The sequence below is a fragment of the Xenopus tropicalis genome, chromosome 2 (assembly GCF_000004195.4).
Source record: "Xenopus tropicalis strain Nigerian chromosome 2, UCB_Xtro_10.0, whole genome shotgun sequence".
Taxonomy (NCBI): domain Eukaryota; kingdom Metazoa; phylum Chordata; class Amphibia; order Anura; family Pipidae; genus Xenopus; species Xenopus tropicalis.
This window is the reverse complement of record NC_030678.2, coordinates 74612030-74627516: the sequence shown is the minus strand read 5'-3', so window position 1 is coordinate 74627516 and position 15487 is coordinate 74612030. Positions and strand designations below refer to the sequence as shown.

At 38.5% G+C, this 15487-nt stretch overlaps 1 protein-coding gene across 6 annotated transcripts; it reads right to left on the bottom strand.

Moving 5' to 3' along the window:
* parl (presenilin associated, rhomboid-like) lies at positions 1-14801 on the bottom strand. 6 transcript variants are annotated; one of them, XM_018091020.2, is made up of 14 exons: positions 14736-14799; positions 14516-14586; positions 12611-12807; positions 12218-12404; positions 11553-11630; positions 10279-10465; positions 7860-8000; positions 6974-7022; positions 6784-6879; positions 6331-6480; positions 4538-4608; positions 3297-3398; positions 2081-2178; positions 322-1472 (listed from the first exon to the last, which is right to left on the bottom strand). In XM_018091020.2, exons 5-14 carry the CDS (start codon positions 11612-11614, stop codon positions 1367-1369), a joined length of 1062 nt encoding a protein of 353 aa, XP_017946509.1. In that variant the 5' UTR covers positions 11615-11630; positions 12218-12404; positions 12611-12807; positions 14516-14586; positions 14736-14799; the 3' UTR covers positions 322-1366.
* Between the last annotated feature and the right edge of the window lie 686 nt (positions 14802-15487).

Below are 15487 nucleotides of genomic sequence, written 5' to 3'. Positions count from 1 at the left end.
TGCCATCAAAAATATTTATTTTACAAAGCAGAAAGTCAGGTACTCATTAAATTAGAATTACAATTAAGATATCCAGTACTAAGAAATGGTCCTACAGATGTACCACAAGTATCTTATGTTTATGTACCATATGCGATCAGATATGGATGGTTAGATTTGTAAAATGCTGGACTTATAAGCGATATTGTATTGTGCATGAGGCATATGTTAGCAAAATAAAGCTGTAACAGGTTGAAAGTATCAGGTTTCACACCTGTTATACTGGTTCAGACCATAGAAAGCAGAAAGGGAGCTTGAAAAAAAGACAACAAAACACATGAATTATGCAATAAAGTTTAAGGTTTCTGAACTGAAATCCTAAAGTGGAGAAGTCAAGTTATAGCACATTACACTTTGCAGTGGCTAATTTTTTTTGTGTTTTAATTGTCTCTACTTCCATCACTCAAGCAAGTTACCTGGCCAAGCAGACAGCAGATTGACTGTATTGTACAGTTATACATTTTTTATTTTTGTCACAACTTTCCTATTATTCTTTAATTCAACTACCTGGTTTCTAGATTCAGTGAGCCCAGAAACCATTTACTAATTTTAATTCCAAACTAAAGCTGCATAAGAAAACAAAACAAATATTACCTCTCACTGACACCTTTGAAGATGCCACTGTGCTAAGCCTAAAGTTAATTATAAAGTGAACTTTAGACTTTCACCCTTGCTTAGTATCTGCCACCTACTGCTTCAAGCTTATGCTGTTGCCTTACCATGGAGAAATTGTTGTGTATTGTATGATCATCAGATCTGGGCCACATTTTTGGAGTTTAAAGGGGAACTTAAAAATTCTCTCATGTAAACAAACTAACTATAATCAGTGAAACATTCTCTAGAATTTTTTTTTAGTTAGCTTTCACTATCACCATCTCAGTACTCTGTCTCTACATGGATTTTTTGTGTGAAAATTGGTGCTTTTAAAAAAACTGGAATACATAGGCACATAAAAAGCCAAATGCAACATTCCTTACCATAAGTATTGTATTAAATAATGGCATGGAGCTTTGGTTGCTGTTCTCAAAATAAATGGTGTATGATGCAAATGAGGGGACCCTAACCAAGGGTAACCTGTTAACTAGTAAACACTTGTATTTTAAAGAGATGTCTTATGTTATATGCCACTATGATTTAGTGAATGGCTGATGTATCTAATGTAAAAGAATTTCCATAACTTACAGTGATGGAACAACAGTTATGTGAAATAAGTACAACATAATACATCACATGCAGAGTGTCCAGTGTTTTTTCTTTTTAATTAAAATCCCCATCCTTTCCAAAATTAAAGCTGCATATTATAGTCTTAAATTAACTTTTATAGACATCAGGGTGCTCCACTCCTTGGAGGACCATTCCGAAATTCATGCCACATTTTCACAAGTGGTTCCCTCTTCCTCCAGATAAGCTCATTGCCATACAAAGCGTACCATCTAGAAGGAGGTAATGATAAACAAGTTATGATATTCCCTTTAAAAGAACAGGAAATAAATCAGTCATGAACAAAGAAAACTGCGACAATATCCTTTTTTTTTTTTTTTATAAATGTTTTATACAATAAAGACAACTGAGTTTAAAGGAACAGTAACACCAAAAAATGAAAGAGCTTTCAAGTAATAAAAATATAATGCACTGTTGCCCTGCACTGGTAAAACTGGTGTGTTTGCTACAGTAACACTACTATAATTTATATAATAAGCTGCTGTGTAGCCACGGGGGCAGCCATTCAAGCTGGAAAAAAGGAGAAAAGGCACAGGTTATATAGCACATAACAGATAAAACACGATTGTATTCTACAGAACTTATCTGTTATCTGCTATGTGCATGTGCCTTTTCTCCTTTGAATGGCTGCCTCCATGGCTACATAGCAGCTTATTATAGTAGACTTTTTGAAGTAAACACAACTTTTACCAGTGCAGGGCAGCAGCACATTATATTTTAGTTACTTTTATACACTTTTTTTGGTGTTACTGTTCCTTTAATGGAAGCTCTCAACAGAGAGGAGGTAAGTGTACACTAAAGAACAGTAGAGATTACTTACATTCCAAAAAGAGCCCCACCAAGATGTGCTGCATGATCAAAAAATCTCCATCCCATGATTAAACCAGCTGCATCAATAGCCATGATAGCTTTGAGAGCCTGTAGAAGTGGGAGTAATTTAGTTTTATATGCAGTTTATCAGCATTACAGACCCTAAACTCAGTCAATATAAAGATCAGTGTTACAAAAATTGAAAACATTCTGCTTAACAACTTCTAGTACCTGAATGCCAGCATACTAGATTTCAAAAAAACTTGAATATTTTCCAAACCAAGGTCAACCCTTTGGGGCACATTTACTAACCCACGAACGGGTCGAAATGAGTCAGATTGCGTTTTTTTCGTAATGATCGGTATTTTGCGTTTTTTTCGTATTTTTTGCGAATTTTTCGTTACCAATACGATTTTTGCGTAAAAACGCAAGTTTTTCGTAGCCATTACGAAAGTTGCGTAAAATCTGGCGATTTTTCGAAGCGTTAAAACTTGCGCAAAAAGTTGCGCTTTTTTCGTAGCGTTAAAACTTACGCGAAACTTTGCACCTTTTAAGTTTTAACGCTACAAAAAAGGCGCAACTTTTCGCGTAAGTTTTAACGCTACGAAAAAATCGGGCAATTTTACGCAACTTTCGTAATGGCTACGAAAAACTCGCGTTTTTACGCAAAAATCGTATTGGTAACGAAAAATTCGTAAAGACGCCGAAAAAAACGCAAAAAATACGAAAAAGTCGCAAAATGTTCGTTTTCAAGTCGGAACTTTTCCAATTCGGGTCGGATTCGTGGGTTAGTAAATCAGCCCCTTTGAATGGATATAAAGCACTGTTAGCAGTTTTTAAATCCGTGGAAGTTGAATAATAAGGCTCCTGCTTAGTTTTACCAAAAGGTGCTTGAAAGTATGCCCACAATCTTATATAATATATCTGGGTTGTTACAATCAATACAGGCTAGTAGTAGAGCACTGGGTAAAATAAATACTGAATGGGAATTTCCAGTTCAGTGTAAAAATAAAAAAATAATTTTGACCAGTTCAGATACTGTTTAATGAACATATGTTTGCATAAAGGGTAACCGTGTATTAATTGATTATTACTTAGAAAATTCTTTTTTATATGTTACTGGTCATTTAAATCCACCTATAAATATGCAAGACCATATTTCTTGTTTGCACATGTAACCATAGATTAGCGCACAGTGATAAGGAGAAAATTGTAATGATACATACATTTCCAGCAGTAAATGTAAACATGGGTAGGAATATAATGGCGAGTTTGGCTTCAGGCATTTTGGTGCATACTGCAGCAAGGATGGTCATAATTGCGCCAGACTAAAATAAATCACAAAAAGGTAACAGCTGATTACTTTGATTTAATAGTAACAAATTAATTCAATCAATTGTTGCTTTTAAAGGTAATGGCACATACAGGCAGGTGGCAAGACCCTGCTCTATAGACAATAATATTAATTGCTTTAACTATGCTAATGTAATTTCGAGAAAATTACTGCTTGAAGATGTGGCAGTGAGCATTTTTAAATGCTTAAAGTGAAACGGACATGAAAAAACTACTTTAAAATATGAATCTACATAAAAAGTTAACTATAGGTCATGTCAATTGTTTTTTGCTAATAGGGTTGCTTTTGTAAGTAATTGACACTTGAAGTTCCTAAAGCTGACTGTTTTGCCAACCTGACTGTCCCTTCTCAGCTTGTCGGTTGCAGCTTCAAATGCTAACAGACTCCTGCTGCACAAATATGGCAGCCCCCTCATAGGGGAACATGGGGGATCAGATAATAAGGTAAAAGCATTGGGGAAATACTTATGGCAAAATTATAAATAACATGCAAAGACAGAGTTATGATAGGTTTCATTTCTGGTGTCAGTATCTCTTTAATGCCTAAACCATGGTTAGCCTGATTACCAATATTGTTTGAGGAAAGGTATTTTGCAATGTTATGCCGACCCACATGAGGTAGAAATTGCCATTGCCCTAAAATTACAATATTGCTCACTTCTCAAGCCATAAATACAAACTATAGGGCTCAGTTACTAATGCAAGTGCAAAGCATTAAAATTCATGGAAACCACCGTTATTATTTAAAAAAAAAAAATCCAACATAATGCCAGGAACATACTAATCAGCATGCACTGCAACTTGCATGCAGTTTACTTGTGTGGCGCCTATTCACACACAAACTGTGACACTGTTTTTATTAAGCAATATTGAAGCAAATGGTTTCATTTGCTAGGTGCTAAAAACAGCTTTAGAATGTAGTTCCTAAGGTACAAGTCAGTTGTGTTTGCAGGTGCAACACTTACAAGGCCCTGAAAATAACATCACAATTATCATTATTTCTTGAATGGTACTTTGCAGCTACCACATATTCAAAAAGCAAAATGTAAATGTCCTCATATCCCTTACATGGTAATGTGCCCAAGGCATAGAGAAGAATGTCAAAAATACATACAGCTCCCAAAGAAGGGCCAAAACGTCCTGTTGCAATCTTAGAAACATAACTGATGAACGTTGACACTGTCCCTAGGAATGAAAAACACACATACATAATTAGATTTTAATAAAGTACACATTTCGTTGAGTTTAAATTAATTAGACCAACATCCACTCACAGAATAAACTGTAGTCACCAAAACAATTAATGAAAAAAAATTAAAGTAAAACACATAAACCTCAAAAGTTAGTAAATCAGAGGCTGATTTAATAACTTTTGAGGTTTTGAAAATGGGGGGGATTATTAATAATAATGTGGAGAATTATTAACAATAGGTATGTGGCAGCACTTTTTGTTGGATCGAAATTTGGTCGAATCTTCAGCTTTTGGATTCTGTTTGAAAAAACACTTTCACAGTCACGTTATATTGAAGTTTTGGACAGCTCAATCTTTTGTTTACAGATGATACAATTTTTATTATTCATCTCAAATTTGGATATGCCAATTAACATTTAAACTCAGTTCTGGCCACATCTTTTACGCTGTATTTTTATGCAAAAATGATAGTTTTCCATATATTTATTATTAATAATTATAGTTTGGAAGCTGGTTTTACTTGGATTTTAGATTTTTAAGCATCCTAACATAAGAAAATGCCCATGTGTAGAATGGGGTAAGGATAGTACTGCCAAAAATTTGTTAGGACAGAAGGGGGCTGCACAGGCCCACACCAATGGGATCATTATCCTAAACTCACCAGTGCCTTAATGCAGCCCTGTCTCTGTGACATACTTTGTACTTAATGCCCAGCTAAATTCTATCTGACACATAAGACATCTGCTGAGGTATGCGCCTGACACACTCAGCTAACTGTGCATGCCAAGGGCAAGGCATTATGCTAGCTCTGCCACAAACAAAAACTAAAGTAAGGTACAAAAAAATACTTTTAATAGGTGGGTATTTGGTTACTAGAAAAGTTAGTGTTTCCGTCTTCTTATCCCTATAAAACGAAACAACTGAATTGTCTGAACTACAGAGCGGTTCATCAGCTTAGATATACTATGGAAAAGTACACTAAAAGGACTTCAATATTTCTGATGTGCCATTCTCATAAGCCAATATCCTGGGGATGGATAGAGTTGTGTTTTTGTGGCCACCACAGTCCAGAAATACATTCCTCACTGCCTAAGGGACACTTTAGGCAATTATGGTGCTGCACACTCTAAGATCTTCACTGTCAATACTGGGCGACTGTAGGCCAACTTCTATATATACCAAGGATATCAGGTAATGGCTATGGCACTGTAGAGATCATTAATTATTGTCAATTAACCTGACTCAGACTGTAATAGGGTGTGAGTTAACCTGTTGTGTTATACTACATATATCTCTTAAAATCCTTTAAAATCATTGACAGTTCATTAGTCAAATGATGACTGCAAGTGGTGTAGGGCCCTTTGTGATTCCAGGCTGCTGATGACCTCCCCCCATTGCACCCAAGGCACGCGCCTCTTCTGTCTACCCCTAGTTCCAGCCCTGATGACATGCCACAAATGTCAATGAAGGTGAACTGTTAAATGAATTTTTGGTTTTATATAATTTCATTGGTGAATTTTGCTCACTTATAATTCTTGAGCCTCCCACACACAGAGCAATATTTGGACAATTTGGTTGGTGTAGTATTAAAAGTGTTATTAACCTGAAATAGAATATATGGGACTGACTGAAATTAGAATATCAGGGACAGAGCTACCTGCAACTCCCCATAATAATTTTTTGGCTTATCGAACAGAAAAAATAAGTTACCTTACCTGCTGACAAGTAAACAGCCAAAAACTGTTCCTTGCCGAGTATTGAAACAATACTTGTGGAGAAGCTCCATAGCACATACATATTGGCTGCCATGTGGAACAGGGAAAAGTGACTGAATGTGGAAAAAATCATGGGAAGGCAGAGTGAACCTGAAACAGGGCAAGATAAAATAATGACTATTAGTGGGTTTTTTTTTTTTTAATAAATGTCTCTACTGAACATTAGGCACATTTGAAAGGATATTAGTCTGAAATATGCACTAACAGCAATATAAAACATACTGCAATAATTAAGCAGTATTTACACCCCAATGATGGGAGCATTATTGTATTGGTGTGCTAAATTGACTGTTTTCAGATACTGAGAAACTAGCTTCCCTCATTAAGAATGCTCTTTAGGAATTCAAATGTATGAATTAAAGCAAAGCAAGATACTTATAAAGGTACACTTACGTGATGCAGGGTTTGATGTGAAATAACGAATCATTGTCCGTTGGAGTGAAGGAACTCGCCAAAGGCAGAAGACCAAGCCATTCAATACAATTATACCTGTGACAAAACTACAAATATTAAACAGGTGTAACAAGCAAATTGTTAAGTCTGATTTTTCTTTAATACCCTGACAAAACCATCATGTTCTTACCGGACACTGTCTTTTGGCCCTCACTCAGACTATTCCACCACTCATTTACCTACAGAAACATAACCATACTTAAGTTAGTTCACTCTTAAAATTAAGGTGGATTTCAGAAAATGCCAATCTGTGTATTTTTGGCTCGATATCTGAGGTAGATGGTGTAGGAGGGTCCTGTCAATGCTGCTGAAATGTGGATGGATAGCAGCGGCTTGAAACTCATGACATTAGCCTTTGGAACTTGATGGAATGCTTGTCCCATAACTGCTAATCTTGTGTCTGGTAAGGACTTATTTATAAGGATAATTAACCTCGTAATTACAGCAAGATATTTGTCCACAGTATACCCAAGATTGTCACAAATTAAGTCTTATTTTCAAATGATATCTCTGTAAGGGAAAAAGCCTTGGTATATACTCGAGAAATAATCTCCAATTTGCCTGGTCTAGTGAAACAGATTTGATATAAAATCAAGCCTGAATTTGTGGGAAGGCCACAGAGGCCCGGCCTACGGTGGCAAGTTTTTCAGGGCGGTAATTTTTTATTCCTATAGACACCTGGAGCATTGCATTCCGCAGTGCTGCGGGTGACTGTAGGAACTAGAGAGGCAGACAAAGAGAGCCTCAGCAGGGGTACTGAGGCTTTTTGCCACCCCAGGTAACTTTTAGAGCCGAATTTCCAGTTTTCAAACCTAGTGTAGAGCGTGCAATTGCGTTCTGCCCCTGAGCCAGTAATGTGTATGCATGCAACCTCATGCTGCGTGGGGTGTGGGGGAGCTGGGGCGGGTGCAAGGTGGGCTTGAGACATCTGGCCTAGGGGCGTGCTGTTTTAAAATCTGAAACTTTAAAAAATAGTAAGGAGGAATAGATTAAAAGAAAAAGTATCTTCCAATTACTTGCTTCCTGAAGGCTCCATGTTTTGGGGGTCGTAATTTTTCCAACCAATCAGCCTGAATGTCATCCAAATAACTCTTCATCCGAGATTTTAGTGTTTCATATTGCCAAATGGCAGCAACTCCAAACGAGCAGCCTGAAAACTGTATACACATACTTTGGGTTATTAAAAAGAAGCTAAAAATTGATGGCAGCAGTTTGTTGACCAATCTCTTAAAGAGGCTGTAGCATATTAAAACGCAAACAGAGAAAACAAAAAAAAAAACAAAAAAACAAAAAAAAACCCACCAAAATATAAATTGCATTATGGGAGATGGCCTTTATGAGCATTCTGGATAATGAACCCTATACCTAAATTTTTAACACATAAAAAAATACACGTATCATATTTATAATATACTGTAAGCTTGTTACAGCAGAGACCTCTTGTAATGGTTGTATTTTATATGTCATTTGCATGTTTCGTGTATACGCCTGTTTAAAGGGGTTAACTTTTAATATGTTATAGAATAGCCAAATCGAAACAACTTTTCAGTTGGTCTTTATTATTTATTTGCAATTGGTTTTTAATTATTTTTTAATTTTATTTAATGATTATTTATGTATTACTTTTTCTAACTCTTTGCATCTTTCAAATAGGGGTCACTGACCCCAGCAGCGGAAAACTATTGCTTTTTGAGGTTACAGTTTTATTGTTACTTTATGTAACATATTTTTCTATTTAGGTCCTCTTCTATAAATAGATCAGTCTCTAATTCAAACCACTCCCTGGTTGCTAAGGTAATTTGGGCCCTAGCAACCAGATAACTGTTGAAACTCCAAACTGGGGAGCTGCTGAACAAAAATTGAAATAGTTAAAAAACTGCAAATAAAAAATGAAGACCAACTGCAAATTGTCTCAATATTACTTTCTACATCATATTAAAAGTTAACTCAAAAATGAACAACCTCTTTAATATACAGCACTGTGGAATATGCTGCAGCTTTATATTTATTTAATGAGATATTTACATTAGTAATATTTAGAAGTTTAGACATGACAGTCATTTTTGGTGTACACCAGGCCCCCAACACCAACCAACCTCCACAAACCTATGCCACCACCCACCTTCTGCAAATGAAATGGGTGTAAGGGTTGAAAGTAAAAGTGGCTAGGAAACTGCCATCCAGTGATCTGGCCCCCATGGCCACAGAGACTGCTGTATGGTAGTTACACCACTGCTATTGCTATATCAGAGGGACCACCTCTACCAGCAATATCCTAAAAACAGACAATAGCCTTGGGGATTTTAGAAACTGTAAGCAATTACTGATGTTTCAGAGCAAAGTATTGCTCCTTTTACAAACCATTTTCTAATTTAATTAATTTATACCTAAACATTACAAACACAAAGTGCCCCACTACAAAAAGTAGTAATGGGAAAAAAGACACAATTTCAGTAAATTAAATGTATGTATTAAAGAAGCAGCTCATTTTACATGGGGAAAACATGCCAGGTTAAAAAAAAACTAAGCTAAGACTTTAATATATTATAGAAATATATATTGTCAAGGTGTAACTAATAATGCCAACACATGAGCCTAGTTGTTTCCACACAACATATCTAGGACTAGACATAAGGATACTTTCCTAGCATGAAACCCTGGTACTGAATGCAAATTACATCACCAGGAACCAAGGTGTATCACTCATTGTCAGCAGTTTAGGCATGTGGTCAGCTACATTCACTATTTTATCTTTATCTCCAATTCACCAGTAGCAACTAAGCAGTAATTAGCTTTAAACAGTATACTACAAGTTAAAAAATAAAACCAAATAGCTTTGGTTGTTGTGGGCTACTGCACTGTTGTAGTCTAGTGCCTATGCTAGAAAACAGCCCATAGAGATTTCATTGCACAGAAGGTTTCCATCCACCATACAGTTTTGTGTAAATAAATTCAGCTAAATTATAAAAGCAGTAATGACCTTTTTTTATCAATTAGTGTTGAGTTTGTGAGTTTGAGAGTTTTCTTCTAATTCAAATAAACTTGCATTATAAAAAACTTGAAAGCTTGCTTGTTTATTAATGTGGAAAACTCATTTGAATAAAAAAAATATTGAATACCTCAAATTTGCAAGTTTACAAACTTGAAACACTCAAAAATCTTGAATTGGAAATATGGCTTGCCTCTTTTTTCGACAACTCCCATTGACTTCTTCTTAAACTTGCAAGCTTTTAGATGCCAAAGTTTTCCATTCAAATTTTCGGGTTTTCTGCACTTAATAAATATCAGAAATTTGAGTTCTTGAACCATAATTCAAATTTTGCTAGTTTTAAATTGAAGTTGGAACGTTGATAAATCACTCCCTAAGTCTATAATTGAACATTACTTATTACTTATCAAATAAATAGCTGCAGATCAGTTACAAAATATACATACCCCCAGAGTGAAGAGGAATGGCTTATAGAGTTGTCTTACGAGGTAGGAACGTGCAGGGGACATTGCTTCTGCCATGGGAGATGTAAAGCTGCTTTTCATTGCCTCTGAAACACCATGGTCCCCAGTTTCTCCTCTCTCTGATTTCTTGGAGGCTTTTTTGAACCCATTTCTCTGCTCAATAAGATGTCTATGTATGATAATAATATAATATAATAATGCAGCAGACTGAATATTTAAAAAGCATCATTAAATCATATTTAAAAAGAAAAATGACAGTAACAGCTTTCATAAATGGCCAGCTGTTAGGGTTGCCAACTTTGCCAGAGTCTAAACAAGCACAAAGGGGGTGGGCAGTGATGTTGGACATTAGTAATGTGCGGGCCGGCCCGATACCCGCAGGCTTGGGCCGTCCTCGACACATCACTTGTGGGCGGGTTGGGGTTGAGCTCTTCCACTTGCCCTCCCTGCCCGCAACCTTACACTGCCGGCTACCTCTTCCGGCTTCTGTATTTATAGGTGTGCCTGGTATGCCCTGCCCCTTTTGTGACACCATTGTGGTGTGGGTCAGACGCAGGTCTATAGAGGGGAGAAGCTGGGTCAGGTAGGGTTAGGAGCAGGCGGGTTAGTGTCGGGTGTGGGTCGAGTTTTTCTTAACCCGCACATCACTATTGGACATGGGCATGACGACATCAGAAGCAGGCACAATGATGTCAGCGGGATTATGACGCCGAAGCAGGGTTATTGCATCACTTACATGCAAATGGCTGGATTTCTGTCCAGTTTGCTCAGTGTTTTAAAACTATTCTGAACTGGACAGCCCTCTGAAAAACTGTCTGGTTCAAAACCACATGGATGGCAACCCTATTTCTATCTATATTCTGCCTGATTAAATACATTTAGTCCAGTTTTAGATCTATCATAAAGTTTTCAAGAAAGCTTTGAATACAGCAATGCGGATTTGCTTTTGTTTGTTTCTGTAATAAGAAATTAAAGGTACTTGATGATAACCAAGCAATGTTGCTGTATAGCTGTTCAAAATGCTTCTCTTTTTGTAACATATCCTCTATGTTATAACAGAAAGCAAGAAGGCAAAGTTGACAAAAGCATTTAGGACAGGATAGCCACTCAAGGTAACTCCGCTGTGGCTAGCAATATATTGGGATACCAATTCACAGCTGGGTACGTCATCCCGACAAGCGCTATGCACATATTTGTATCAATTTTTTCCCTGTCCCCCACCCCTTCACCCCAACTGATGAAAATACAGTTCATACCTTCGCCCTTGACACCAGCTTCTTCCACTGCAAGCTCTCACAGTCCAACAAGCTGAATTCATTTCGGTAGTTTATAACCTATAAAACCAAGCCAGTGTTCTTACAGCTATGAAAATTTCCCTTCATTACAGAAAGTCATTTAAACAGACGCTTATAGACTAACTGTGCGCTAGTGATAACTACTACTAGGGATACAGTAGCTGCATATGGAGGAGATCCGAACAGGGGGAAATGCGCAAGCGCAGCCACAAATGTCATTATAACTCGCCTCGGTGCAACTTCCTTGAAGGTTGCAAGTGCATGCTGGGAGATGTAGTGGTGCTGCAGTCCAGGCTTGCTATTGTTATAAGTGTGCCGCAGGGGAATACACATCTGGGGTTTGTAAATCCTATTACTGCATCTGATGGGGGTCACAGCTCTGGGGCCTACAAATAATTTATATACTATTTTTACATATTTCAGCGGGGAGCCACAAGGTCTGGGGTCTGCAAATATTTTATATGTAGAGGGGGCCACAGCTCTGGGGTGTCCTGATACTATTATGACATATTTCTGCAGGGATCCACTAGGTCTGAAGTCTGGGGTCGGCTGATCCGGTCAGTGTCTGGGGTCTGCTATTGTCATAAGTGCCGTGTCTTCCACAAAGTCCCTGACCCTTCGCATACCTCTAAGCCAGCATTCTTCCCTTCACCAGTCCTTTCCTCAGCACGTCCCAGCTTTTTCAACAGCAGGGCTTTCCCCTAGCTCTTCCAACAGCACGCCTTTCCCCCCCAGCTCTCTTTCAACAGCACAGCTTTCCCCTAGCTCTTCCAACAGCACGCCTTTCCCCCAGTCTTTGAAATGAACACGAGCCTAGAAGAGAAGGAGAGGGTGAACTTAACCGCTGCAACAATTCCTCCTCTTCACGTCTACGGCGATACTTCCGGGTTACAGCGGATATCCTCTGAGGAGGAGAGACATTGGGGGCGTGCACGCACGAGGGTCGGCTGATCCTGTCAGTGTCTGGGGTCTGCTATTGTCATAAGTGTTTTCCACAAAGTCGCTGACCCTTCACATACCTCTAAGCCAGCATTCTTCCCTTCACCAGACCTTTCCTCAGTACGTCCATCCCCCCCAGCTCTCTTTCAACAGCACAGCTTTCCCCTAGCTGTTCCAATAGCACGCCTTTCCCCCCCAGCTCTCTTTCAACAGCACAGCTTTCCCCTAGCTCTTCCAACAGCACGCCTTTCCCCCAGTCTTTGAAATGAACACGAGCCTAGAAGAGAAGGAGAGGGTGAACTTACCCGCTGCAACAATTCCTCCTCTTCACGTCTACGGCGATACTTCCGGGTTACAGTGGATATCCTGTGAGAAGGAGAGACATCGGGGGCGTGCACGCACAAGGTTACTGAGGGTCTGATTGCTGTATCTCCTTTTTTCAAAACTGTGTCCATAGCATGGCAATGAGTTTTATTGAAGATTTTTAAGCTAATTTGAAGGTAAATAACTACAATGCAGCTGGACATGGGTATTATTTAGATGGTGTAGTTTAAATTTTTTTAATAAAATTTTTTAGTGTTACTGTTCCTTTAAAGGCACCTGTCACATCGAAATTCAATAATATAATAACTACCTGGCCAGAACTACATAAATACATTCAATCCAACTACATATATAGCCGATTAAAAAACAGGTTGTTTCTGTGTGGGGAGGCCAGACCTGCAACACTGTGCAAATTAGATTTCAGTCATGCGCACTTTGTAAGAGTGTTGCACATATTTTTCCCAGAAGGCATACTTGTAGTAAAAAACAAAAGTCTCATAGTGTGTCACAAAAAATGTTGTTGTAGTTACACAAGTATAAGTTCATATTGCAAGCAAGAACATGACACAATCTAATTAAAATATCCTTGCATTGTAAAAGAAGTTTCTTATGATCCCCACCCTTGTAGGCCTAAGTACCTGATAAGCTCCAAAATGGAACCAAATTACCTAGCACCTCATCAATGTAATTACCTCCAGCATTTGAGTACTGTCTTTTTGTATTATTTTTAGATTATATCTGCTGACATTATACATATTCTGTATGGTGTCACCTCTGGGTTTATCCCCTTTACTTTGTAATAACAATTTACGATCAATGGACATAGCCCATTCCATGTTTTCCATACTAATTTTTTGGGGTACTCTTGTTCAAGAAACTTTAGACTCATTTTATGCAGATTTTTCATTTTTTGGTTCAGGATCACTGTCTATGCGAATCACCCTGATCATCTTTGATTTGGAGCAAATGTTTTGGGTGATGGCTACTATAGTGTAAAATTGAATTTATAATTGTAGCTTTGGTATAGATAAAAAAGAAAAAAACAAGCGGTTTTTCAAAGTTACTCAGCGCTTCCTGGTGGTTAAATGTGTTAAGGTGGCCATACACGCACCGATAATATTGTACGAAACCTCGTTTCGTATGATATTCGGTGCGTATATGGTATGTCGGCGAGTCGACCGATATCGCAGGAAGCTGCTGATATCGGCCGACTCGCCGATCGGACCAGTTGGAAAATTTTGATCGGGCGCCATAGAAGGCGCCTGATCAAAATCTCCCTTCAGCGCTGAATCGGCAGAAGGAGGTAGAAATCCTATTGCTTCTACCTCCTTACCTGCCGATTTAGCCCTGAATGGTGTGTGGCACATCTGACGATGTTTCGTGCGACCGATGGTCGCACGAAACATTGTCAGATCGCCACGTGTATGGCCAGCTTAAGAGTGATATTCAGCATTGTGTAGCTAAACGGTGATATGCTGCTCCCTCTTAGAACAAGCCCCCCTTAGGATGGGCCTCAAAAGCGTGCACGATGGTAATCGTGGAAGTGCATGTAAAATAAAACAAATAGAACGCAATCTAGTAAAGTACATTAAGATACCAACAGCACCAAAATATTTTATCGTATATCAGTGTACACACAATCTGTCAATTCAAATGCTCACCAGATGTATGTAGGATAAAGCCCATAGAAACCCAGATCAAATATTGATTGCAGTCATTGCCCGATTTCACACTGTTCAGGAGTAATGGAGGCAGTAACAATAACTCAATGCGTTTCGCGTGCTACACGGCATGCTTCCTCAGGAGAAAGTAACACAATGCAGAACCCACTGGCTATAAATAGGCACCTTAATCAAAAAATTTTTTTTTTTATTCACCAACCTGGAAGTAATAGGAGAAACATAGTGCATGTGAACGAATAGGTGATGTGTAACAAGATCCGCCCTCAACAGAGTGAATCAGGAAATTACATGTGCAAGGATGTGTCATCAAAAGGCGCGCCAATAGAGAGACAGGATGGAGCATGACAAATTTGCACTGTGGACACATCATCAAGGGGCGCGCCCAAAGAGAGGTGGGATGGAAACCAAGTGGGTTGGAAGTATAATGTGGGAGTGCACACCTGATGGGAAAGAACTGAGAATATGGCATAGAAAAATGGGCGTGCCTGCATGTGGGTAGGAGGACCGTTAGAACGCCCACATTGTGAATAATGAGCGTGTTGTGCAACTACAACTCCCATACATACAGAGGGAAACCTTGATGAAAATTGTAAAAATTGGACATAAATGTACACACAGTATATACAAAAACATACATGATAAAATGTTAAAAATGTAAAAAAGTTAAAAAACATACACCAATGACATTTATATATATATATATATATATATAAATGGCAGACGCAGAGGCGGTGGCGTCATTTCGCGCAAATCGCCCCGCCACGTCTGCCATCCCGCCGGCGACTTACATGTTCGCCGGTGGGATGGCAGGGGTAGGCAACTCGGGGAGATTAGTCGCCCGCGAACAGAGAGTTTTGCCGCGGGCGGCTAATCTCCCCGTGTGCCAGAGCCCTTAAGCTTAAAAATCCAAAAGGTCTCGTGCTGTCTCAATTTGATATAGATGCCTGTTTG

What these genes read in the sequence shown, in the direction of transcription:
- parl (XM_018091022.2), bottom strand. Translation starts at nt 11,614, where the DNA reads ATGAATTCAGCTTGTTGGACTGTGAGAGCTTGCAGTGGAAGAAGCTGG. An exon ending in ATGGAGCCTTCAGGAAGCAA is followed by an intron (nt 7,023 to 7,859) that starts GTAATTGGAAGA and finishes ATGTTTCTGTAG; the next exon opens with GTAAATGAGTGGTGGAATAG. An exon ending in TTACATTTACTGCTGGAAAT is followed by an intron (nt 2,179 to 3,296) that starts GTATGTATCATT and finishes CCACTTCTACAG; the next exon opens with GCTCTCAAAGCTATCATGGC.